The 26,202-nt window shown below is 42.7% G+C and overlaps 1 protein-coding gene across 1 annotated transcript in view; it reads left to right on the top strand.

Moving 5' to 3' along the window:
- GJD4 (gap junction protein delta 4) overlaps nt 1-20,653 on the top strand; it is a 135,353-nt gene extending 114,700 nt beyond the window's left edge. Inside the window, exon 2 of the mRNA XM_069646742.1 lies at nt 19,099-20,653. Within this exon, the coding sequence (XP_069502843.1) occupies nt 19,099-20,252 (1,154 nt within the window). The 3' untranslated portion in view covers nt 20,253-20,653. The remainder of the gene's footprint in view (nt 1-19,098) is intronic.
- The last annotated feature ends 5,549 nt before the right edge of the window (nt 20,654-26,202 follow it).

Below are 26,202 nucleotides of genomic sequence, written 5' to 3'. Positions count from 1 at the left end.
AATCATTTCCCCAAACTCAAGCTCGTGTTGAGTACTTATTAATGGCGCTGCCTACCATGTGAAGAAGGTTTTTTTTGCTCTTTCTTTTTACGTTGTGATGATGTCTCATGCTTTACGTTAGAAGGGGAGTTTGGGGAGAACTTGGGGGATAATTGCCACCACATACTATGTGATGTTGGGCTCAGAGGAGAAGTAGTGAGAGTCCCCCCGGTTTTCTAGCCTTGCTTCAACCAATATCATTTGCTGTGCTATGGGGAATCTCCCCATACTAAAAATCATCCACTGGATCACATAGTTGACAACCTGCCCATACATTGTGTATTGGACCTGTGCTAGTGGGCCCTGCAGGGAGGACCACAACCACGTGGTCACACTATGCGCAGCTTCCTATCTTCTCAGAGTGGTTTAATGCAATGAAGACATCATGTACCCTTCCTTTGATAAAGGATCAAGTATCTGATGGACTGTCTGTGCAGCATGGAAACGCCACACAAGTGAACGCTACTGCGCAGACAAGACCATGTGCTGCAGTAGAGGCTGTTGTACAGTGCAAGATAGCCCTCCCCCTTCATAATGGTTGGCCTGTGGATCTGTGTTTCTAATGAGGGCTCGAAAAGGTGCTGCAGAGAAATCACTTGCAAATTTGGGATATCAATACGGATGCAGAGCTGACCGCCCAGCACAGCTGATAGTTTGTCATACCTGGATGCTGGGGCCAAGCTTGCAACCCAATAAATGTGATGCCGATGTCACTGTAGTGTGGATGGTGTTGGGAGAGATACAGCAGAGTCAGGTAGATGTGAGGAATAACAGGAGAGTAGAGTAAGCAAGACAAAAGTGTAGATGCAGGGTCAGCAGGAGAGCAGAGTGTGCAGCAAATAACAGAGGAGGCAGGGAGACTAGTTAAGCATAGTGAGGGGAGATGAACATCAGAGGTAAGGTAAGAGAGCATGCTGGTGTGCACAAGGAGAAATGAAAGATCAGAGTTAACCTGTGAGAGGGATAGGAAAGGAGGTGAGAGGTTTTTGGAGTGGAGAAGAAGGATCGATCCTTTCTCTTGTTTCCTGCATTGCGCTTTGAAACAACCATACTAGTTGCTTGAATTATATCTGTGCTTGATCTTCTGATCACCAAATGTGACATTTCATCCAGAGTTCTTCTATTTTGTGAGATGACCTTGTTAGTGTTTTTTGACAAATCTTCTAGTCAGACATTTCCCTGATGAAGGACCCAGATAGGTCCAAAATGCAAGGCCTTTCGTTGTCTGCTTCACTAAAATTGAAGATTTTATGTCAACATTTAATTGATTTGTTTTGCATTGTGATCTCTTGTTGAGAGAATATCTGTGTATTTATAATAATGACCCTCATACCTCAAAGATACTATAGCAGTGATCAATGTATTGAAAGATTTTCCTTTTGATCGATTAGAAAACCTTTTAGGTAACTTTGACTTCAAAGCTTTATATAGTAACATACCACAAGATGACGCTATTGGGTGCATAAATTAGCTTACCACTCATACAGTGCTTCCATATGGGGCCTCTTCTCCTTTCATTGTATTATTTATGACCACCACACTGGAGAGGAATTATTTTGAATTTGGGAAATGATATTACCAGCAAATAAAAGATACTGCGATGAGTGCAGTATTTGCACTCTGTATGGCAATATCATACATTGCTGCTTTTGAAGTGAAACATATCTTCACATCTGCCAATGAATGTGGGTCTAATATTGCCATTTAGCGGAGGAAGTGATGATGTAATTATACTATGGAAAGGCGACCTTATCTCTGGTGGATAATCTTTCGAATGGCTTAACTCCTTTAATCATAACATTCAGTTTACTTTTACAGACAGTGCTGACAGTATCAATTTCTTGGATTTCCGTGTCACTCAGCATGAAGGGAAGCTTTTTGGGTCTTTGTTTATGAAACCTATGGACAGCCAAATCTTATTGCACTATTTGAGTTACCATTTTAGAGCTCTTCGGGATAATCTCCCATTTGGCAAATATCTAAGAATAAGGAGACATTGTGCGTCCATAGAAGAGTAAAATCATCATGCGTCTGATTTAGATGACTGACTTTGAGTGTGTGGATACCCTAGCAAGTTAATAAAAGCCTCACACAAAAGCGCAAGATATACAGACAGAGCACAATTGCTCAATCAGGCAAAGAAAACCACAACCACATTTACCTCTCACGTTAACATAAATGGACACATTATACATAGGTATTGGTTGATCCTAAGACAATTATCAAAAGAGTTGGATGTGCCCAAGTTTGCAATCAAAAGAGGATGCAACAAAAGAAACATGTTGTTCCAGTCTCACTATACCAACCTGAGTGTGAAGGGTTTACAAATGAGAAGGACCAATATGGTCACTTCTCGTGAGGCTCTTGTGCAGCTTACGCTGTGACTTGTTCCATCAATAAATAAGTTCATACATGGATCGAGCAGTTGGATTGAAAATTAAGATAGTTAACCAATTGCAATATCATGGCAATTATTTAATTGAATACCCTTGCCATTTAAGAATCATGCGCCAGGCCTAAAGAGCTGTTAAGACTTGAATTTTAGAACACAGGTTCAGAATAAGATACCAAAACATCAATGTTCCTCTAGTTGAACACTTCATGGAACATGATCATAAACAAGATGAATTCAAGTGGTGGGTCCTAGAAGCTTTACATTCTGACGTCTCTCTAATATGATCAGCCGCATAATTAACCATAGTGAACTACTCTGGATATAAAGTTTAAGCACAGACACCACAGGACTGAATGAATTCATCAGTTGGCCTGCGTTAACTATTTTAACTTAGTTAATATAGTGAGCATTGCAGTGCTTACAAGGTACGGCTATTCTCAATGTAATTGTCCATTTAATTAAATTGAAAAACCAACCTTTGTGAATAGATGGCCATTTTAAAATTAACCCAGGCAATACTCTAGTATGTTTAATCCTGAGCTCAAGGAGATTATCAATAAATAATTATTGTCCTGTTACTCAACCATTTCCCTTAATGAAAACAGCGGTTGAGATGGCTGCAGTTTTTACTATATGTTGATTTATTGGCTTCTTGTTAGTAGTAGTTTGTTCAGTACACAGCGCTGATATGCCAGGATTTGTTTAAGATGTTACAGCCAGAGTTTGCATGCATGAATGGCCAGTTGCATGGCCATTGAGACATCATGGGCCTCATTACGACCCAGGCGGTAAGTTACCGCCTGGGCCTTGACTTTACCACCATGGCGTAAACTACGTTTACGCCATGGTGGTTGGCGGACTTACCGCCCCATTCCGAGGTCGGCGGGGCGGTAAGTCCCCAATCCCCATTTACCCTTCCCCATTCCCATTTTTGCCCCATAGGGCATAATGGGAGTGGGGAAGGCGTTAATTACGCCACCGTAAATTACGGTGGCGTAATTAACTCCATGGTCCCTTAGCGCCATGGATTTTAACACCTGCTAAAAGCAGGTGTTAAAAGCGCCATGGCGCTAAGGGACCTCGTAATTGGCGGTAAGGGGTCGGCGCAGCTAACGCTGGCGTAAACCCCTTACCGCCAGGGTCGTAATGAGGCCCCATGTGTTTCCTTGTACTGCACAGTAGTATATTACATACATCACTACATTAACATTTAATGAGTTGAGGCTGCAGCAACAGCAGTTAATATGGCTGTCCTATTTACCACAGTCATCCTAAAAAGCGTCTACCAGGGAGTTGACAGCTAACTTACCATGGAAGCTCGAGCATTCAAAACCGTGCTTGCCTGTGTCTATTGTATCATAGCAAGGGGGCAGTTACACATTCAGAAAGGTCCTTTCAGTGCAACACGAGCATTGAGGCCTGTGCCGTAAATTGAGTGCCTCCAACTTTGGTTGTGCTTTTTTGGCAGGTAACCTCCTACCATCATATGGAGTTAGTGAGTGGCTACATTAAACTCATGTAGGTCAGGTGTTTCCAAATATCGCAACCCAGCATAATGTGTTGTTAGTGTCTCAACATGGCAGATTGGACAACATGGGCAATTTTCTAATGGTGAGTGAGTATTCACATTTTCTACATCAAACTTACCTCCTGCTCTAAACAACAATTAAAAAATATATGGACATATTATTTCTATTATTTCTATTATTCTTTCATTTTATTTACTGCAGGGATTTTTGGAAATTAGCACATTCAATTTGAGTTACCTTATGTTGAAGGTTGAACTTAGAACACCTCTAACATCTGCACTAAGGAGCAATTTGTTTTTTGATATAGTGACTTTTTATCACTTTTTACTGAGTACTCCTCAGGAGTATTGGCTGACTGAATAATTCTGGGAGATATCACACTGACATGTTTGGTCCTGTCAAGGGTATTATTTAATTAATGGGTGCACTGAAACATTGTAAATGTTGATCAAAGAACTTATCAAGTTACCGGATTGGCAACATGCGGTGCTAATAGAATTCATACCCGATCTGACCTGCCGGATCGAATGTTATCGGCCCGGGGATCCTTGTTTAAAGCCCTCACTACACTTGGGCCTTTCATTCGGGCAACTGGCTGATAACACCCGATCTGGCCTGCTGGATTGGGTATGAATGCTTAATTAAAATACTGGTAGTCACTTCCAATGAGGAAATTATCTCAACATTTAATTGCTTGTGCTCCAGCCCATGCCACATACATATTCAGACAGGGATCTCTTAACATGGACTACGGCAATGAGCTGGACCACAGTCTCCAACTCGCTGGACTACTACAATGGAAAGAATGAGACATAGAAATAGTTCTTCTCCTCTGGATTGGCACAAAGAGCTAACATGTTATTGTGGACCTTGTGGGTGCTTTACATCACACAGTACAATCATTTCGGTTTTTGCTTGTTCTCAGCAGAGGAATTCCTATATTGTTGACTAATTTGTCATCATTTGGGGTTTGTCCGTAAGTGAGAAGGATGATTCAGATGTGAAGAATATGCTCGGTATGCCTTTGAGGCAGGTCTATCTCAATGATGATACCCAAAAAGCAAGAAACATATCTTCAGTTGCTGTTGGTACTCTTGCTCATAGGAGAGTTGCCTGGCATTTTGGACTGAACTGCCTTTACGTCAATTCATTTTATTTTATTTGTAGAGAACCTTCAACACAGGACTGAACATACAAATAGGTGGTACAGATATTAGCAGTATACGTCAATGTGATATGCTAGTTCATGATGCGGGGCTTGAGGAAGATTTGCTTCGGTAGAAAAAGGTGAAGTAAGGTGGGAATTAACAAGGAAGTGAAATATAGCAAAGGAGATGCTGCAAAGAGAGCAAAAAAAGGGGAGTTCCATAATACAGGGGCTAAGAGAGGTGGAACATAAACACAGAGCACATGGAGGATGAAGAACAGAAAGAACAAGGTGTGAGGAATAGAGAGAATAAGAGGGGGGAATGGAGAGTGTTAAAAGAGTACAGCAAACACTATGAACGGTGTTAAAGATAGCAATACTGGGGGGGGGGGCAGTGAAACAAAGCAAGAGCAAGTCAGACATGAGAATGAGGTGGTAAGTGAGACAGGAGATGAACAACTGAATTAAAGATAGATTGGTATGGAACAAGACCAGAGGCAGGAAGCCTTAAAAATGGCACAAGCAATAGTAAAGACATGAATAGACAAAAGTACAAATGTGTGTCTTTCTAGCTTTAAAGGTAAAGACAAGACACATCGTACAAATGTTAGAGTTACAAATTACAGGTGCAAGCTAGTATCAGCGTGATCAGATGAATATGCAAGTGGATAAACTCTCCTGGTTCGGCACAGAGACCTCCTACATGACTGATGGGGTTTCAGCAGACAGAATAGGCGTTTTATCAGTAGAGGACTTCTTCTCACATTGTTGTTTGATGTTTCAATGTCCATTGCTCTTTACATATGATTTGTCCAAGATTGCAGGGGTTATGTTGTTAGCAGCAGTTTTCTGCTCACTGTCAAATTCACAATCTTTGGATGAGCGTTCTGTGTCATCATCCATTAAAGCTCCTGCTCTTACCGAAGCATCCTCCTTGGTCACCTTCTTAGGTATTATTCGATTGAATATAATACTTTCCATTACATAATTCTAATTCAAAATGGCTTCACCCAGAAATAAATATCATGTGATTAATTTTAAACAGAAAAAGATCAAATGCATTACTGAAAACAAAATTACTTAATGCATATGAGCTTTTGTATTTATGCTGCCATGTGAACGGGTAATATAATGCACTGTGCAACTTGTATTTTAGTATTTCATAAGGCAATTATAGAATGTGTTTCACAAACCACATGAGGTATTAAGTTATATATTTTAACAGACACAAATATTGTCGACTTCTCATTATGAGTAAATACGATGTAAATAGCACATTTCTTTGACATGGAAAGAAAAAAATTTGCTTTAGCATCCTGTGAATCTAAGCTGTGGACTTTGGCTCACCCAAACTGTTTGTGCAAGTGTCTTGAGAACAAGAATGCACAGACCCCATTACATTAACTTTCATCAATGCATGAAAGATTTAAAGGCACATCTGCATTTTCTTGAAGAACAAAGACCTTGCACCAAATTACCAAGAAAAGATACTGTCTGCATGCTTTATGTTGGATTCATCTCAATACCAGGTACTTGTATTTTTAAGATAATAGGAAGTTCCATAGGTTCAGTGTATGGAGGATCAACAAAATGCATTCTTAATAGCAGATGCTTCAAACATACCCTGGCCTCTGACCATGGAAGAGCAACCAGGATGCATGCAGAATTTGTGTCTGTTCTTTTAAGAGGCTTATTAAAATGAACTTGTTTCAGCTGAATTTATCAACTTTTCAATACAAATTCAAACATTTTACACTAGATATTAAAAGTTAATGTATTTTACATATTTACACATTTCTAACAAAATAAAACTTAACTAAGATTAACATGAGGTCATATAAAGGATAATACAAATAAGAAGATTGATTAACATGTTGCGAAAAGAAGTTCATCTTTGTTGGTTGATATTGAACACATTGGTCATTTAGAAATCTATTTGTGGATCTTTTCAAACTGTTGCATAGCATTTGATTACCAGGATGTTTATAGTGTAATCCATTACAGTGATGTCAGTGGAATAATTAATCTATCTCATAGCTAAATACAAGTGTGACAACCAGACACTTTGCTACAACCGTAAGTGCATTTAAAGGGCGCCCAAGATAATTAATTAAATCGTTGATACATCAAGTGATTTACATCGGTCCTGTGGACAAGCTATAGAACACCTTCTCTGTGTAGTAACTTATGTAAATGAGTTCATTAAGAACTGTTATGCTAATAGGTAATGAATTATTGTGAACTTGCCATCCAACTGAATTCAATTATTTATCTATTACAGTGTTGATCACAGTGCATAGTCACTAAGAAAAAGAACCACGAAAGGCACACTACATTAGATAATTAAACTAGTCAATTATTGTTCAGTGACAATGAGTTCAAGTGATTTGCAGTGGCTATTCTAATGCTAGTGCTAGGAGTACATTAAATAAGTTGCCATCTAAGGTCGGGCCCAGTTCACTAAGGTAATTATAATGTTTGGAAAATAATTTATTGCGTGCTGATGATAATTTGGGACATTGGCTTATTAGGTGACGCAATGCTTCCTTGCAGTTATGGTTATGGCAAAAGTGACAGATATTCATCTCTTCAGCTATCATTTTTCTCTCGGCTAATAAACTCCAACCGGGCCATTGGTTTAATCTTAGGCGCAGAATCGCTTATCTGTATAGTGGTCAGGGATGTGTGCAGAGGGATGGCTCCATTACTCTGAATTTCTTTTCGCCAAATGGATGTTCTGCAAAGTGTTTATAATGAAGACATGTTCTACTTGTCTTTATCCAATCTGCAAGGTATATTTTAGTTTTTGCTCTATTTGGATGATTAATTAGTACCTCAATAGTGACATCAGCATTAGCCAACACTTGGTAGACACTCACTTGCCATTTTCTCACAAACTTATGATCTGCACGGAAGATGTAATTAGATCATGTTTTTAATAAGATGTCTAGATCAGTGAATACGAGACATTTCCTCAATAGAGCACAAAGACGCCACTGATATAAAGCATTCAAGCATATGAGTCCCAATTCATATCTTAGCCCCGCTGCCGGTGTGCATTGTGGAAGTTTCAAAACTTGCTTGCAATATTTCCCTTCAAGTCTGTTGAAGAATACTTCAGGCAGTATTTCTACTTTTTCTAGGCCATATAGTAGTACGGGGTGACTTTTTGATTTTATTTGACTTAATGAACATTTCTCGTATCTACTTAATATGATCTTAGTTTGAGAAATGGCTGTAATTAGTATCTGCTCTAAGTTCACAAGATGTCCTTTGCTATGGGGATCACTGCTAATGGTCATCCCTAAATACGTATACTGCTGGACCCTCTCTATGTTTACATTTTTCATGGTCCAAGAGAATGTGTTCCGAGATGTTTGCTTATGCATAGAGACTAAGATTCTGGTTTTCTGTAGGTGTGCTGTTGGCTGATTATCTTCGATATACTTAGTCAGAGAATCGATACGTTTTTGGAGGCCAATTGGTGTTTTAGAGATGAGAACCAAATCGTCAGCATACAATAGAGTAGAGATTGCTTTGCCGTTTAATTTAGGGGAGTCAGCAATGATGTGCTCAAAAGCCTCCTTTATACAATGAATAAAGAAATTGAATAAGGCTGAAGCAAGGATACCCCCTTGCTTCAGCCCTCTGAAGATACAGATGGAAGAAGACAAGAGCCCACCAGTAGTTAGTCTGGTTTGTACATAGGTGTTACAGTGTAAGGCATTGATAATGTCATATAAGCTAGGTGGGCAGCCAGCGTTACGCAGTTTGTTCATGAGAAGCATTTGGAAGACAGAATGAAATGCAGAATGAAAATCTACGGATGTGAAATAAATCAGTTGTTTTGTGATCTGTGAGTGGGCTTTAATTGCATTAAGACACATTAGGTTAATTTCTGTTGCCATACCTGCTAAGAAAGCATTTTGATTGGGGTCGCGTTTTAGATTTTGCAGAGTCCATGCATTGAAGTCACGAAGAACTAAGCAGGCAAAAGTTTTGCCTGGGGCATCTAACAATGCTACGGGCCTGTAATTAGCTGCTAGGGAGCAGTCACTCTTTTAAATAGCAGGACAATCACGGATCTACACCAGAAGCTGGGTATTGTGCAACTCATGATTACATCCTGAAAAATGTTATTTAGGATGGTGGACCACTTCTTTGGGTGCGCCTTAAACATTATGTTAATCAGGCTGCCTGGGCCAGGTGCTCTAGTCCCACTAGCTCTTTTGATAAGATCTTCTATTAGATCTTCTGAGGAAAGTAGGTCCTATGATTTGGACAATTGTGAAGGGCACATAGCATAAGTGTTGGTAGAGTCTGCGTAGAGGCTATTGTAATGCATCAGCCACTGTTGTTCTGTGACTCCATTCAACTGGGTGATGTAACAGTTGGTATGCTTAGTGTGGTTCAATACATTTCATATCTGGGTCGTGTTTTTGTTTGCCAATGATGTTAACATAGATTCACTATCCTGCAGGAGCAAAAGAGCCTTTCTTCCACGGATCCAATTTCTATATCTACATTTAGCTGTTTTTAGTGAACTCGATCTATCAATCAGTGGTAGTTTGCTGATAGATTTCTTTTCAAGCCAAAGTTAGCCTTCCTTTGTTTTAATTCAGGATCAAATTGTTGATAATAGTTAAGGATTAGTTGGCTCAAAGACAAGCTGGAAACTTTGAATAAGTTAAAAGCTACCGTGTAGGCAATACTGTGTGCTCCAGATTGTTGTTGGACAATTTTGTTATTTAGCACAAATAATTTGTCTTCTGTCCATCGAAAGCGTGTTCTTGCATTGTTAAGTGTGAGTGAGGATTTCAGTCATTGAGTGGGAGTTCTGGCATTTGTGTTATCCCAGGTCCAAGAGGCCGTGAGCATGTGATGATCGCTTTGGGATTGTTCTACGATTTCAAATGTGTCTGCAACAGTAAATAGTTCATCATCTAAGTATATATAGTCAATTGTGCTATTTGAGGAGCCTCGGCTCCAGGTTTTATACGGAGGGATATCACCTGGTAGTGTGCCATTGGACATTCTGAAGCCTCTTTCTTTCATTAGCTTAATCCATCTCCCAGCTGGGGTGTCAATCTTCTGTTTCCTGATAGTAAGGCAATGTAGATTTAGATCTCCCACAATAATGGTGGCAGAGATGTCAGGAGTGACAAGTGTAGTGTCTAGGAGAGATATTTGCGCCTTGTAGAAGCTATCATCAGATATTCCAGCTGGATTTTTGTATATGTTTGAAGTGCTATTTGTTGATGGTAATATGTGATTTTAACTGGTTGTAGAAAATTATTCAGGGCGGCCCATGGCTGAATTGATAGTTCTGTGCTTTTTTTAAAACCTACTAGGAGACCTGAAGTAGGTCTCCCCAGAGTAGAGAATTTTGCTGGTAGTAACACGATCTCATGATCATTCCACATGGGGGTTACCGTTAGCCATGTTTCTTGAAAGACTATAATGTTGAATCTTTCAATATGCTTATCTCTAGAGCATTACAGATGAGCGTGACCACGGGTGTTCCAGCTGGCCAAGCTCAATCTTCTGTTATTCTTGATCACTGGCAGTTATGCATTCGTATCTGGGCATATGGTTATTGGAAGGGTCTCTTCCTGTGCAAATTTAGTGCACTTAGTCATCGCGATCTGTCTGTTGCCTTACTTAGAGTGTTAACTTCTCTCTTATCAGGATCTTGGGCTACAATGAAGCCCATCCTGAATAAATCCATCTTAGCCTTCCAGATTGTGTTCAATATGACCCCCGAGGGGATCCAAAGTCTGGCAATTGATAAATCAGTGTCACTTAAAAATTCTACCTGCTCAACATCCACGGATGTGATGCCTTCCAATGCAGGAACGTCGCTAAATAGGTTCATAATACACAATCTACATAGATCAAATGTAGAATAAAGTGATGCACAGCATTTGATAATCAAAGCATGGGATTTAAGATGGGGCTTATTTTGGCCATGGTGGAGTCGCATCTATTCTCATTGAGGTGACTTTCAAGAGCCACATGCTGCCTTGACCGTGAGGTTGTCTAATATTTGCATCTATCTGCTGAGTTCTACAGCACAGTGATTCAGTGAGAAGCGATCTTTCCGTGGGTGTTCCATCTAATGCATTTGTTTTTGATCCATAACTTCAATGGGAGGGGACTGGCTAGCTTTAAAATAAGAATTTAGATATAGCTCTACTGCTCTTTTAATTTCAGCATTTTCCTGCACATCAGTTGTTTTGTTAAATGAAGACTGTGTTTTGTCCTCATTGCGTTTGTTTCGTTCTAGATGTACAATTAGTTCTGATGGATCAGCTTTTGTTTCTTACTCTATTATTGCAATGAGGTCATTGAGTGGAGCATGTGTTAAAGAGCAATCGCTATTTTTTGGTGAGCCTACTTTTTGGGAGTTAGAAATATTCTTTGATTATTTTGCATCCACGAACATGTCGTTCATGGTCAGTTTCTGAAAGGAACTAATGGCACAAATGAATTGCTTGGAGCTTTTTGTGGCAGCCAATTGTGCAGTCTTCAGATTTCTAGTTTTGAACTCTTGTTTTAAAGACATCAGATATTGACAGCAGACTATTGATACCTGGAACTATTGATAACAGGGACTATTGATACCAGGGGCAAACAACATATGTAATTATAAAGCTAAATCGTACAGTAAAATGTGCTGCAAAAAACAAGATGTATTAAAAAGTGACAAGTGGGAAATATATTTATTTTTATTATAACTTTGTACCCATTGGGCTAAATCAAAAATTGGAGCTAGATCTGAATTCAGTAGACCATCAGAGACATATCAAAGAGGATATATTAAAATGTACACGTTATTAAAACATTTTCATATTGTAACAACTATGTTATGTGTACAGTTACAGAAACATAAATGTTGTCTCTGGATTCAGAACATTCTTTGAAATCTGAATATAGAACTGTTGTTAATGGCACAGGTTCAATTGAAAGAAAAATAAACATTCCAGTCCAATTTTAATTTCACATTCCTGAGGTAAGGGCTTCCTCATAGCTAAAGCTGCCTCTTATGACACAGAGAATACATTGGGCCAACGGAAGCTCCCAAACCAAAATAGTGACATTATCAAACTTGATCTACATTTACTAAATGTATTAGTGTTTCCTTTGAAAACAAATATCAGTGAAACAAAGAGAATACTAAGTTCATACAAGAACTTAATTGACTAATAATACAGATGGTTCTTACATCAGAACAAATAATTTTACTTTTTAAGTATGATATTTTCAATTACAGTAATTGTTGTCCACAAATTAAACAAAGGGAATAATTGATGATTCATAGTTTCTTTGTCACAAACACACATATGGGTCATTTTAAACGAATGGCAATTGCACTGGAGGGAACTGCCTCCATTTGTTTTTCTGTGCAAATGGTCGCATCTATGTAATTTTAACCTTTTCCACCATCTATTGGAAAAGTAACATGTAAAACGCACGTGAAGTTGCCTTTACTGATTACTTTTCCACAACGTTTGTGAAAAGGTGTAAATGTTTACCACAAATGTTTTGGCATATTGTTTACATTTTGCTTCTGCACCTGTTTTGCAAATGTGGAATATTGCATGGAAGGTATCTGACTGCATATATGTGCCAAAGTTGGCTGCCCGCTCCATGCAATTACCACTTATTATATCATGGCTTGCACAATATTCTGTGCCCTGGATTTAAAATACTGAGGGGCTCATTTTCAAACAAGTGTTGACTGCACACAGCGGAGAGCCTACATTTTCACATCTGTGCAGATCGGACCCATCCTTACAATATTCATCAATTCCATTAAATAGTGGCACCAGGCGAAATCGCCTTTGCTTCTTTCTTTTCTACTACGTTTCATGGCTGTAGGTGAAATTATATTTGCAAGCCACACAGTTCAGGACAGGCAGGCAAGTATATTGCCTAAACATTCACTCTTCTTATAACCTAAAGGCACCCCGGCTACCTGGAATCATCATCCATTTGACTTTCAGCTAGATAAGAAATCTCATCCACAACATGCACATGTAGTTTCATGCATAGTTACGTTGATATTTAGCAAATTTATGTTATTTATTTATAATGCAAAGTCATGTTCAATGCAGTGTAACAAGGTGTCTTCCCGGGCATGGGAACAACATAGAAATTGGTTTAATTTTGTCTTTAATTGATTCATCCCTGTGCCTTTTAGTGCCAATTTTAAAGTGCACAAATGAGTTCAGAGTTTGGTCGTGCAGAGATTGTCATTGTTGTTTGGATTCTACTATAAGGACAGTCTCAATGTCATTGGTGATCCATATGTCTGAGCTGGAGCATTGTTTTCAACACTGGCCTGGTTCTGATGCTGAACCTTTCAGGTTCATTGAGTACCCAACCATGTATCTAGGAAGTACTCGTAATTCTGACAGAACCGAACTGGATGTAACTGCTTATCGAGAAAGTGTTGACCAACGAGCAATTGCCTGCTCAGGTAGACACAGGGATGGCGGACTGTAGATCTGCAATCACTTGGCCCAGTAAAGCACCTAGACTTTTATCACTAGAATAGCCACTATCCTTTGCAGCTCCTGCAATGCCTAGACCTAGACGCTCAAGACTCTGAAGCGTATGGAAGCTAAGAGCCTGGTACAGCAGTTTTGCGAAACTCAACACTGAATTTATTGTTAAACCAGAGAGAGGTACGGCCATGCTTGGCGAAACAAAATTGAGTAAACACTAGAGCGAGAGGTTCCTGGAGAACTAAAGCACCAAACCTAATAGGGAGGAAAAGTTGATTGGGCAGGCACAGGAAGGTAATCAGGAACAGGGGACCTCTTCCAACTGCACGGATACTCACACATACCCACCATATGCTGACTCTCTTCTCTGTACCAGCAAACAATAGAATCCGGCTATCCCACATGATTCATTAGGGCCCAGCTGCACACATAATGATACATCACCATGCACACCTCAACGATCTTTAGAACACGGCTAGCTCCATGAAATAGATTGGCCTAGCTGCACACATAATCTCATACACAAGCACCACCTCGGCTAGAAGGCAGCTTCTGAAGGCAATTCTGCTTAGCTGCACACATACTGCTGGTATCACACTTCCCCCACAATACTCCTAGCATTAGAATGAAGCTACCCACCACAAGATTTCGGTCTAGCTGCACACATACTGAGTGCACACACGCACTACTTACCACCCTACTTTCTCCACTGACCTGTACTACGGTCCCCAAGGGCATTCAACCCACAGCGCGTTGAGATCATACCAGGGGTGAGAGGTGCTATACAAATACCCAATAATAATAACATAACTGTTAAAGTCATTGGGCCTCATTGCGGGTCTGGCGGTCCGAAAATAACAGTGGCAGTAAACCCTCCACCACTGTTAATTCCGGACCACCCGATCTCGAGTCCTGCAGGCGGGAGGTGGCGTTCCCGCCAGGTCTGACCTGGCGGGTTTAACACTGCCCGCCTGCAGGTCGGACGTGGAAACACCAGCACCATCACGAGATGGTGCCGGTGTTTCCACTTCCCCATGGGGATTTACCGAATTCTGCCTCTGGAATTCCCGGGACACCAGGGTCGTAATGCCCTGGTAATTCCGGGAGTCACAGAGGCGGAATGGTAATACGAGTCCGGCGGTAACCGAGCAGGAAAAAACAGCTGGTTGCCGCCGGACTCGTAATGAGGCCCATTCATTCAACTCGTTCATTTCGTTAGTTGTGTTAGCTTACTCGACGCAGGGTCTTTTTGCAAGGAGGTGATGGAGAAGGAGGGGAAAGAGGGATGACGGGCTGAAGTTTCAAAGCAGTGATATGGACATGATGTGTTTCTTTGCAATAACGGAATATTTCGCCCTATTGTTTAAGGGTGTGGCAAAAACAGTATTAGATGGATGCTCAACAGGAAGTAAGAATTGAAGATGAATGATAGGCATATTCATCAAATCAGAGTCTGTCTGATGATGTCATTTAAAGTTCAGACAAACATTTTGTTGGATGAATGCTCTACAGGAAGGTAACAGCAAACCAAACAACTGTTTGTCCATCAATGAATCCGAAAGCTCACATGGCACAGGAATATTTTAGCACAGTTGGCGTTTCAAACTTTCAGTGTACACTATAAAAAGGAGAGAACTTCCATTTTGGAAGGGTTCAGGCTCACAAAGTTGACCGCTGTTCTAGCTTCTGTGCATGTAAACAGGGTATGAAGTGACTTTGGAGAGACTGAGAGAAAGGAGGGACAGCATTTCAAAGCCAGGGCGAGTTTACAGGAAACACAGGAATAAATGACAGAAATCAAAAGAGCAAGTGATAGAAGCCTATTGCTGTTGCTTCTGCTTCTGGGGAGACTCAGAAGAACATAGCATGTTGTAATGAAAATACAATAGCAAGCATACACATATTTGAGTGGAGGAGTCACAGTTAACTACGCTTCTGTAGGTAGACTACATCATTGTATTTGAGCTTTGCGTCCAATTAACTTTGTTTCATTCGGCTACATTATAAACCACATGACTGTCCTATGTATCTCTAAATAGGTGTAGGTAGGTTGATTGCTAGTGTACCATATTTAGTGACTTTTCCTTCTATTTTTTAAATGCTTACAGGCACTGGAACTTTGAGGCGCTTCTTTTGATGTAGATGGATTATCTGGCAGAGCGCACTAGTGACTTTTCCTTCTATTTTTTAAATGTTTACAGGCACTGGAACTTTGAGGCGCTTCTTTTGATGTAGATGGATTATCTGGCAGAGCGCACCATGCCTGAAGTCTGTTGTCTGCTTTGGTAGATTTTGGTCATCATCTGAATGGGATAGATGATGTTACAGGAATCTGGGATGATCCTGGATTTCAGTGTCATCATTCATGCCATGCAGATAATACAAATGCATCAGTAACGGTGACTATCATGTAAAACAAGCATTGACAAAGCCAATAGTGTTGGCGTTTACTGCTGTTCTTTGGATTTTGCATTAATAGGCACTAGGGTGCAAGAAGGAACGTGAAAAGTTTCAAAGGAGGATGCGATAAGAGGTGCAGGTGTACAAGAGAATGAGTAGAAGAATAGAGTAAGGGATTAAGCCATTTGGAGAGGGTGCCGTTAATGATGAGCAAGAAGAAATATGAGCGAGAAACGGTGGGAGTGCGAGGGCAAGAAATAAAGTGGGAGTGTGAGAGGAAGGATGAGAGGGGGCAGAGAGAGGGGATAGTGTTGATGGGTGGGGAACTAGAGGGGTCTGGGTGAGTGGGGCAAGACAGGGTGGTGCATGGGTGGGGGTAAAGAGAGAGGGGGTAGGGTTGAGTAGAGGGGGGTAGGGCGGGTGTAGAGTGAGGGGTGGAGTAGAGTGTGGGGGCAGGGTGGGTGTCGACAGTGGGTGGGGTAGATGGAGTGGGGTGGGGTAGGCAAAGCTAGAGAGAGTCAGGTGGGGTGGGTGGTGGTAGATTGAGTGGGGATAGGGTGGGTGGGCTGAGGTAGATGGAGTGGCATGCCTGGTGGTAGAGAGCGCATGGTGTTGTGGGTGAGTGGGGTAGAGAAATTGGGGTTTAGGTTGGTGGTACAGAATCCAGGGGAAAGGTAGGTGGGGTTAGAGAGAGAGGGGGGAGGGTAGGTGGGCATGGTTAGAGACCCTGGACATTGGAAGAGAGAACATGGGTAGGAACATGTAGGTAGATGGGGTAGAAAGAGTGGGTGTAGGGTAGGGTAGAGATAGTGGGAGTAGCATGGGTCTCTGGGGTGGAGAGAGTGTGGCTAGAAGGGGAGGAGGTAGTTAGACTTGGGGGTAGAGAGTGCAGGTGAGTGCAGGCAGAGAGAGGGGGTGGCGTGGGTGAGTCGGTGGCGGTAGAGATTGGGGCAAGGTGTGTAGAGAGAGTGGGGGTTGGGTGGACAGTGGTAGTTGGTTGGGGCAGAAAACATGAAGAACAAAGCAGCCTCGGGAGGTTATTTCAAAAGAAGCCCACAAAAGCTGAATCAAAACCCAGCCAGCACATGTAATGTAATAGGGTGGGTGGGTGGAGGTAGAGAGAATGGGTGTGGGTTGGGTGGTTGGTGATAGAGAGGCAGCCTCAGTAGAACTAAAAGAAAACATATCGGCTGTCAAACGTAGCCCAAAATAGCCCAACCCGCACTCCCCACACACATCTGTAATTTCCAACACACACCCAGGGTTTTAGTAGCCAAATTGTGTGGGGGCAAATAGCCCAAAATCACCCAATATTGCAACCTTACAAATCACTGTGCAGCTGGGAAGTGGAAAGCCAAGCACCTCACCTGCTTCTTACAAAGCTGATGATTGGAGCAAACATTGTTAGGGAACTCCACATTGGGTAGTACGGCGGTGGATTTTGGAAAAATAAACTTTAGTGATTTGGCATTTTCATGCAATGGCATTACTGTTTGCTATGCCAACCAGAAATTCTCAGTTCAGAACCCCCTTCCCTCACTCCTATATAGCAATGGTTTCAGCATTTTGTGGCACAAGTGACGCAACACTTCACCAATTGTAGGGATCACCGCTCAGTGCAGTCAATCCCATCCAAACTGGCACAAATAAGATAAAACGTGGAGAGTTTATTTATGCCTATTTATCTTCATTCAGGCCATTTTGCATTAGCACCAAAAATACGGCCGTAAGTACTTTGGTGCCTTCATTTTCAAATTAAGTGTTATACTTTCCGGAATCCTTACAGTTTTAAAGAACAGGGAGATTTTATTTTGACCAGGAGCTAATTCTATAATTCAGAATAATGTCTACAACAAAATAGAGGTGCTACATGTTCCTGTTTGAAAGTAGACTCCTACATCCACTTATTTTACCCCACGTGTGCTTTCTTTCACATTACTGCAGATGATACTCAGATTCTCCTCCCACTTTCCGGGGATTACGAAGAGGATTTGTCCTTGGTGAACAGGGTGTATCTCATCATCCAGGCATGGATGGCTATTCATGGTCTATGCCTGAATGATGAAAAAACAGAACTCATCATACTGGGCACACATGCTAATAAAAAAAAACTAGGACCGAATTACACATCATTCATCATCGATGGTAATGTTATCAGGGTGGCCAAAGAGGTGAAAACACTCGGGTTCTACCTTGACTCCACCGTATCCTTTACTAAACAAGTTAACATACACATGTAAGCTGATTAGAACGGGCAAACCCTTTCTATCAGATGATATTTGCATTACCCTAGCCAGAGCCTTGATTTTATCTAGGCTCGACTACTGTAATGCACTATATATTGGCGCTAACAAAGCTATCACCCAAAAAATCCAGATTCTTCAAAACAATGCCCTTAGAGCGTCAGTAGGTGGGTCTAAAAGGTCTCACAGCTCTGCCATAAGGCGCCAAAACAACTGGCTTTCCACTCTCAACAAAATCAACTTAAAAATAGCCTCCTTGACACATAAGGCATTGAACAACGCTGCCCCCAGTTGCCTTGTAAACAGAGTCCAAAGAAGAATCTCCACTAGACCCACAAGACTTACCAATGCCAACTGCATTAACATTCCTAGATTTAGACTAACCAAGATCGGGGGAAACAGCTTACAGGTCAAAGCGGCCCAACATTGGAACTCCTTACCACACCATCTCAGGGCGGATCAATCCTACCCTAGGTTCAGACTTAGCTATATCAACTGGCTCAAAGCAAATGATAACTAATTAAGAAGATACCCATGTATATATTTGCCATTTCTGCCTATTTTTGTATAGCACACCTATGTACCCAGTTATGCCTATTCTATGCACGACTATGTACGTTTTTCTGTGTATAACTATGTAACCTGTTAACTAAGCTTTGCATTGTCTGTACTGCTTGCGCCCTGATACCCCTGGGTCCGGTGCGCATCATATAAATGAATAAACTAAACTAAACTAATTACACTATAGAGAATACAGAGCCCCAATTAAGCCTAAATAATAAAGCCATTGCTTGTGCTTAAATTAGGACTAACAGTATGCGTTCTTTACTTTTAGGAAAAATCTGGTTTACGTCAATGATTATCCTCAGGACAACAGTGATTGTCTTAGCCGGATACCCACTCTATCAGGACGAGCAGGAAAGGTTTGTCTGCAACACGCTACAGCCGGGATGTTCCAACGTGTGCTACGACATTTTCTCTCCTGTGTCCCACTTTCGCTTCTGGCTGGCACAGCTGCTTTGTGTGCTACTGCCGATTGCTCTCTTTGAGGTGTACGTGCTCAGCGAAGCAGCTGCCCAACACCTGACATCAGGGATTTCAGCCTCCAAAATGGATTCCTCTCCCCTGACTGCGTCTCACGTGACCTCCAAAATGGAGACATGGGAAGTGCCGGATTTCTCTGTTGCATATTTAGTTCAACTCCTCGTCCGAATTCTTGCCGAGGCTGGATTCAGTGCCGGGCAGTATTACCTGTTTGGGTTCTCTGTCCCGAAAACCTTCAGTTGTTTTGAGTCCCCTTGCACTGGTAGCATTGCATGTTACATCTCAAGACCCACTGAAAAATCGCTCATGATGGTTTTCATGTGGTTGGTCAGCGGTGGTTCCTTGCTTCTTAGTGTGGTTGACCTGATCTGTGTAATACTTAAAAGGGTAAATCTTGGAAGTAAAAGACGTAAGTTGCTAATGGTGGAAGGTGACTTTGGAAAAGATGGCCACTGTTCCAATATACTAGCGCAAGCCCCCTGCCCAGAGTCCCCCGTTCATGGCAAAAATAATCCCCAGCCCTCCCAATACCATGGTGTCAGAAGAAAGAAAGACGATCCAACCCATGCCTATTCTCCATCTTTTCGATCTGATGAGGATGAAACCATGTCTCTCGAGTTTGGAGGATCCGCAAAGGATACTGCACGGTCAAACATAAATTCAAATAGCAACAAGAACGCATATTCACTTCAGGTCAGCTTCACTCCGACAGGGGGCAGCATGAATGCCCTGTGCATGGCTGACAAACCTTCAGTCCTCACTAACAGGCAACCCAGATTCAGAAAGGATACATTTTGCAAAACTGGTGAGAACAGAAGTTCCGTCTCTCCGCTTTACGACACCAAATATTCAAGGCATGTCTCTTTGGAAGATATCACCCCATCCATGAACTTAAATTCCACAACATCTGCTCACATCACATCACAAATATCTGAGTGGGTGTGAAACATTGTGTTAAATTCAATGAGATTTCACTTAAGAAGACTTTTTTTGCAGGAAGCTGTCATACAAACAGCCATGGGCAGAATGGCTTCCTTTCCAATATTTTAACCAGTCCCATGAGAATATAAATGTAAATGTTGTCACTGTTTTTGAACATGAGTTTCATTTTTCTGTGAAACAACCGAACAAAGCACCTGTGGCATGGACTCGAATATTATAATTACATACTGTAATATTAAGATACATGGGCAGTTCCTAATGTTTTTACTAAAGTGGCATGCAGTTTTGAAAAAATTGAAACTGTAGGATATAACTCCCCAAAAATGTTATATATGGGATTTTTTTCTGTAAAATGTCGATGAAACTGTGTAAAAGAAAAACAAAAAGAACACATTTCCTACAAACAGATCCAATTGCCATTCTTCTGTTTTCACTTAGTAATCCCTGAATGTAAGAAACCCCCCATTACAATATAAATAGAAAGGTGGGAACATATATATTGGTGGGTGGAGTTAAAGGGTTTTTGATGTGAAAGAAACTGTACTTTTTTGTTTTTTTTCCTGTAATGAATATGTCCTTATTTGCTGTCAACTGACGATGCCACGGAAGCGATATTTACCTACACACCTACCTCTGTTGTACTGTGCACCCCCTTTTTCTTCTTGTACACCACTCGCCAGCTTTCTAGCTAGGTTTGGGCTTTATGAATACCCTCCAAGCATTCTACATACATATCGCCCAGCTTCTACTAGCAAATCAATCTGAAAATGATATATTTATTTATATATATATATATATATATATATATATATATATATTTCACAAATTAGTACGATTACATGTAATTATGTACCTTTCTTCTGAAAACAAAACGGTCCCCCTTTTGACATGCCTTGTTTTTCCTCACTGCTAGTGGTACCAGCCTTCTTGCAGTGACATTCTGTCATGTGCATCTCAGGTATGTATGTGGAGCAGTACATGTTTCAGCTTCGTGTCATGTAATGTTACCTCTTTTTTTGTAAGTGGCAATTGTTTTTGCATTCCTGATTCACTAATCACCTCTCTCATCAGGATTTTACATATAGTTTCAACATTAAATATACTTCTTTGTTTTATTTATATGATTGTTTCACATCTAAACAGATGGAGTGGAATAACGTTTCTGCAACAGCCTTGACTCACACGAACTTCATGAGTTTCCATCAGATGGGCCTCATTACGGGTTTGGCGGTAGCCATGCCGCTATTGGCGGCATGGCTGCCTCCAAAACCGGATCCGGGTTCCCTGAATGGGGAATTACCGGGCCATTCCGAGTTTGGAGGGCCCGGTAATTCCTCCCTCAGGGAACCCGAGCCTGGACCTTCCCCCATTTCCATTCGAGCCCCCATAGGGCTCAATGGGAATGGGAGAGGGAGCTAACAACAGGCCGATTATGACCGGCCGTTGTTAGCTCCCTGGTCCCCTCGCGGGACCAGGTAAGGACGCCTGGTTTTACCAGGCGTCCTTACCAGGTCCCGCGAGGGGACCTTGTAATCAGGTGAAATGGGAATAACGGGTCCGCACCCATTAGCGGACCCCGTTAACCCATTCCGTCTGACTCGTAATGAGGCCCAATGATTGACAAGTTTGTCTGATGTTTGACCACAAGGTTTGAAGAAAGACACATTGCTGTACCCTCTATTCAGTCGCAGGCAGCTTTTACAGAAGATGGAGGTGGTTGCTGGAAGCAGGCTTAGGAAATTTAGGAAAGGGTTAAGGGACTGGTGTGCATTTACAGTAGTTGAGTAGAAATAAGGTAGGGAGAGGTAGTGGGTGACTGAGAACCCAGCCAAAGAGTTGGGTTTGCATATATAGTGCTGTGTGGTGCTTTCAGTGCTTTGGTGGGAGCAATCAACCCATCTGTTTCACAGTGCACAGCCATCCACTAAGGGTCTTGTGTTTTTTTCCCCTGGACAAAGCTGCCAACTAAAGTTCTCATTTTTTTTCACCCGTTACAGACCCTGACTAAAGTGTTCAAGGTTTCCCATAGAGCATTTCCTGAAGTTCTCCGGATCTCCCCCAGACTGCTCCCACTCTTGTGAGTAGGGAGTCTCCCTGTGAGGCTAGAGCCCCTCCCCATAACTGCCTCATTCCTTCCCCCCTGGCTATTGCCCTATGGGCGAAAGGGTGGTGAAGTGTCATGATCCTCTTTGGGTTGCCTGGGTGGTGAAGTGTCATGATCCTCTTTGGGTTGCCTGCTTCTGCTACATGGTCCAGCTCCATTGGCTAATGAATTGCCCACAATAAAAAAAAATATCTGCCTCATGCCTCATAATGTAGTATGGGGGGAAACCCCAAAGATGGAGTTGCCAGTGATGCACCGCTTGTTGGGGCAGTGCTGGCAACAGGGCCCTTATTCTGGCCAGAGTTTCCAGTGCCACTGGCACAAATTTGGTAAGCTGGACTGGTGCAGGCTTTTTGGTATATCGTTCCGGATGTTGGCACCATGCTGCACCATGGCCCTGGAAAGTGCTAGAACGCTCTTTCACCACCGCAGGAGGTGGCAATGGCGGCATCCAGGTGTTTAGCCGCCTCCACTAAGGCATTACCAACGTTTACGTTTTCCTTCCCACTAGCAACACCAGCATTCTTGACAGTGATATTGTATCATGTGTATCTCAGGTGTGTATATGGCACATGTGAGGAGTCAGAATTGCAAGGCGGACAACTTGATAAAGGTTTTTCACAAGTAGCCATTTTATTAACTCAAAAGGGTGTGAAAAACGCCTTGCTATCCCTAACCTAAAGAGGATTTCCCTGCCTATCAAACCAAGACTAATGGAAAACAATCTAGCAAAGGGAATCTGCCCCTCACACTTATACATACATAGCAAATATAAAAAAGGTGCAAATATGGCAATGCAAGTTTAACATAAATAACAGTTGTATTCAACATGAACCTTATAACTTCATATCCTTGTCCCCTAGGTTAGAATTCCCCTTCCCAGGATTTCTAATCAGTGTTCTCCACAAGGAAAATTCCACTTTTTTCTCTATTGTCAAGTTTTGCTCACAATGTTCTTCTTGGATCAAAAAGTCTTTCACTCTATACTTGAGAAGATTCCACCAAATTAAAAGAAAAGTATTAGCCTTTAAACAATTAGTCAACACTAAAGGTACTCCTTCTTAGAACATGAAAAGTTCAACACTTCTGGTTTTACAACAATGGGCCTCATTACACGGTATGCGGTAACCATGGCGCTGTTAGCGCCATGGTTGCCACCGGTATTTTACTGTGTCCGCTTTGGTGGATGGCGGAATTACCTCCCTACTCCAAGGTGAGCGGGGGTGGTAATTCCCCATTCACCAAGGCACTTCCCCATTCCCATTTTTGACCCCATAGGGCTCAATGGGAATGGGCAAGGAGCTAATTACGGTACCGCAAATTGCGGTACCGTAATTAGCACCAAGGTCCCTTTGCGGGCCCGTTCCTTAATGGCTGGTAAAACCAGCTGTTGAGGTTGGGTCCCGCAAAGGGACCTCGTAGTAAGGCGGTAAGGGTTTACCAGTACCGGTGCCCTTACCGGTACCGGTAAACCCTTACCGCATTCCGTGTAATGAGGCCCAATGTCTTTAGGCCTCATTACGACCCTGGGGCTAATGGGTTAACGGCGCCGTAAAAGGCTGCGGCGCCGTTAACCCATTAGTAGGGACCCGCAAAGGGACCTTGGTGCTAAGTACGGTACCGCAATTTGCAGTACCGTACTTAGCGCCTTCCCCATTCCCATTGAGCCCTATGGGGCAAAAATGGAAATGGGTAAGGGCCATGGAGGAAGGGGGGATTACTGCCCCGCCAACCTTGTAATGGGGTGGTAATTCCCCCTCTCTCCATGGCGGAGTCAGTAAGTTACCGGCATGGACCATGGTGCTATTAGCACCATGGCTTTCCACCTGGGTCGTAATGAGGCCTGGGCCTCATTACAAGGTATGCCGGTAAGGCAAAAACGATGCCGGTGTGGTAATACCGGCATCGTTTACCGTCCCGTTGCATTCCGACTCGCAAACCCGGTATTAGCGACACACTAAACAACGGTGCCGCTAATAGCGGCATAGGCGCGTACACGCGCACCTTCAGGGAGCCAATACCGGCATGCCGGTAATAGGGGTAATTCCAACCCACGCATACATGCAAATACCGGCATCGCGAAGCCGGTAATCATGGCCTGCACGATGCCGGCCATACAGGCATCTCAGACCACCCGCAAACAGCAAGCAGGATACAAGGCAGCTGCCACAGGTGCACACAATCCCCACAGGTGAAGTCAATGGAGGCTGTGCCAGTATAAATTGAGCACACCCACACACCACAACCCCCCCTACAGGTGTAGGCAATGTAGAGTGGCCCAGTACAAAAGGAGCACACCTACACACCACACCCCTTCCTACACAAAAATGCTAGCAGTTGCAATCATGGCACTGGAGGACATGCCTATACTGCTACAACTACAGCAACAACAACAACTACATTAGCAACAACAACAACTACAGAAACAACAACAGGCAGCACAGAGGAGACGCAGGAGGAGAAGGAGGGTGAGACAGGGCCAGCAATTACCACCAGCACAGCCACCAGTGCCTCGTAGGCAGCAACCAATCCCTCGCACCTGACCCAGCCCATTCAACCTAACCCCTGAGCAGATCCACACCCTGTACCGGTTGGACCGTGACACCATCACCACCATAGTGGACATGATACAGAACGACATTGCCAGCCACATAGGAATACGCACTGCCATCCCCCCACTACTAAAGGTGGTGTCTGTGCTACACTTCCTGGCCACATGCACCTACCAACACACAGTGGGCCAGCTGCATGGCATTTCACAACCACTATTTTCACGCATGCTGAACCAAGTGCTGGATGCCCTCCTGAAGCACGCAAGCACCCACATATCCCTACCACGGACTGCCCAGGAGATAGCCGAAACCAAAGTAGGCTTCCATGCACTGGCAGGCATACCCAATTGTGTCGGTGCCATTGACTGCACCCATGTGGAATTGGTAGTCCCCCATGCCATAGAGGCGGTGGACCGCAATCGCAAGCAATACTACTCCATCAATGTGCAAATGGTATGTGACTCCAGGAAGATCATCACCCATTGCTGCGCCCAATTTCCTGGATCAACACATGATGCTATGTTACTGGGTGATTCCATGCTACCCCATCACATGGAGCAACATGCCGGACCACGTGCCTGGCTGCTTGGTGAGTTGCACAACCGTCCATGGCAGTGCTTTGGGGTACTGATGTGTGGGGATGCATAAGGGGGGGGAATACTGCACCTGGGTGGGAATAGCCGGTGATCGGAGAATGCATGCAGTGCCAAAGACTCCTGACCTGAACCAGTCAAACGGTACATGACACTTCACTGGGCCACATATCACAAATAATGCATATCGATGAGAACAAGTAAGAGGCACAACCAGGCCACCATGGTGATGGCAAGCAATGCATGAATGAACAGGATGGCAAGTGTGGCAATGTGGGCAATGTGACCATGCATAGTAAATAATGAACAGCATGATTTGGAGTCAAAACATTGTTGCACTACCACAGCATATCTGCCTCAGCATGCATGATTACACCCTGCATCATCTATTGAACGCCATCCAGACTACCACACCTCATGACAGTATAGATTGCACCTAGATAACATTTTTTCATGCTTACAGGGACATGTGCATGCTCACACCAAATAGCTGCCGCCATGACTGTGCTCCCTGAATGTGGCAGTTCAGAGTGACACACACCTATTTGAATCTGCTTGCAGGTGATGGAGGATATCCCTTCAGGCCGTGGCTACTCACCCCTGTGCGTAACCCGCAGAACAGCCATGAGGAGGAGTACAAACGTGTGCACACCCGTACCCGTGTTGTGATTGAGCAGACCTTTGGCCTGTTGAAGGGGCGGTTC

This window comes from Ambystoma mexicanum, chromosome 2q, assembly GCF_040938575.1.
Source record: "Ambystoma mexicanum isolate Mex_15411 chromosome 2q, UKY_AmexF1_1, whole genome shotgun sequence".
NCBI lineage: Eukaryota > Metazoa > Chordata > Amphibia > Caudata > Ambystomatidae > Ambystoma > Ambystoma mexicanum.
This window is presented reverse-complemented; position numbering and strand designations above follow the sequence as displayed.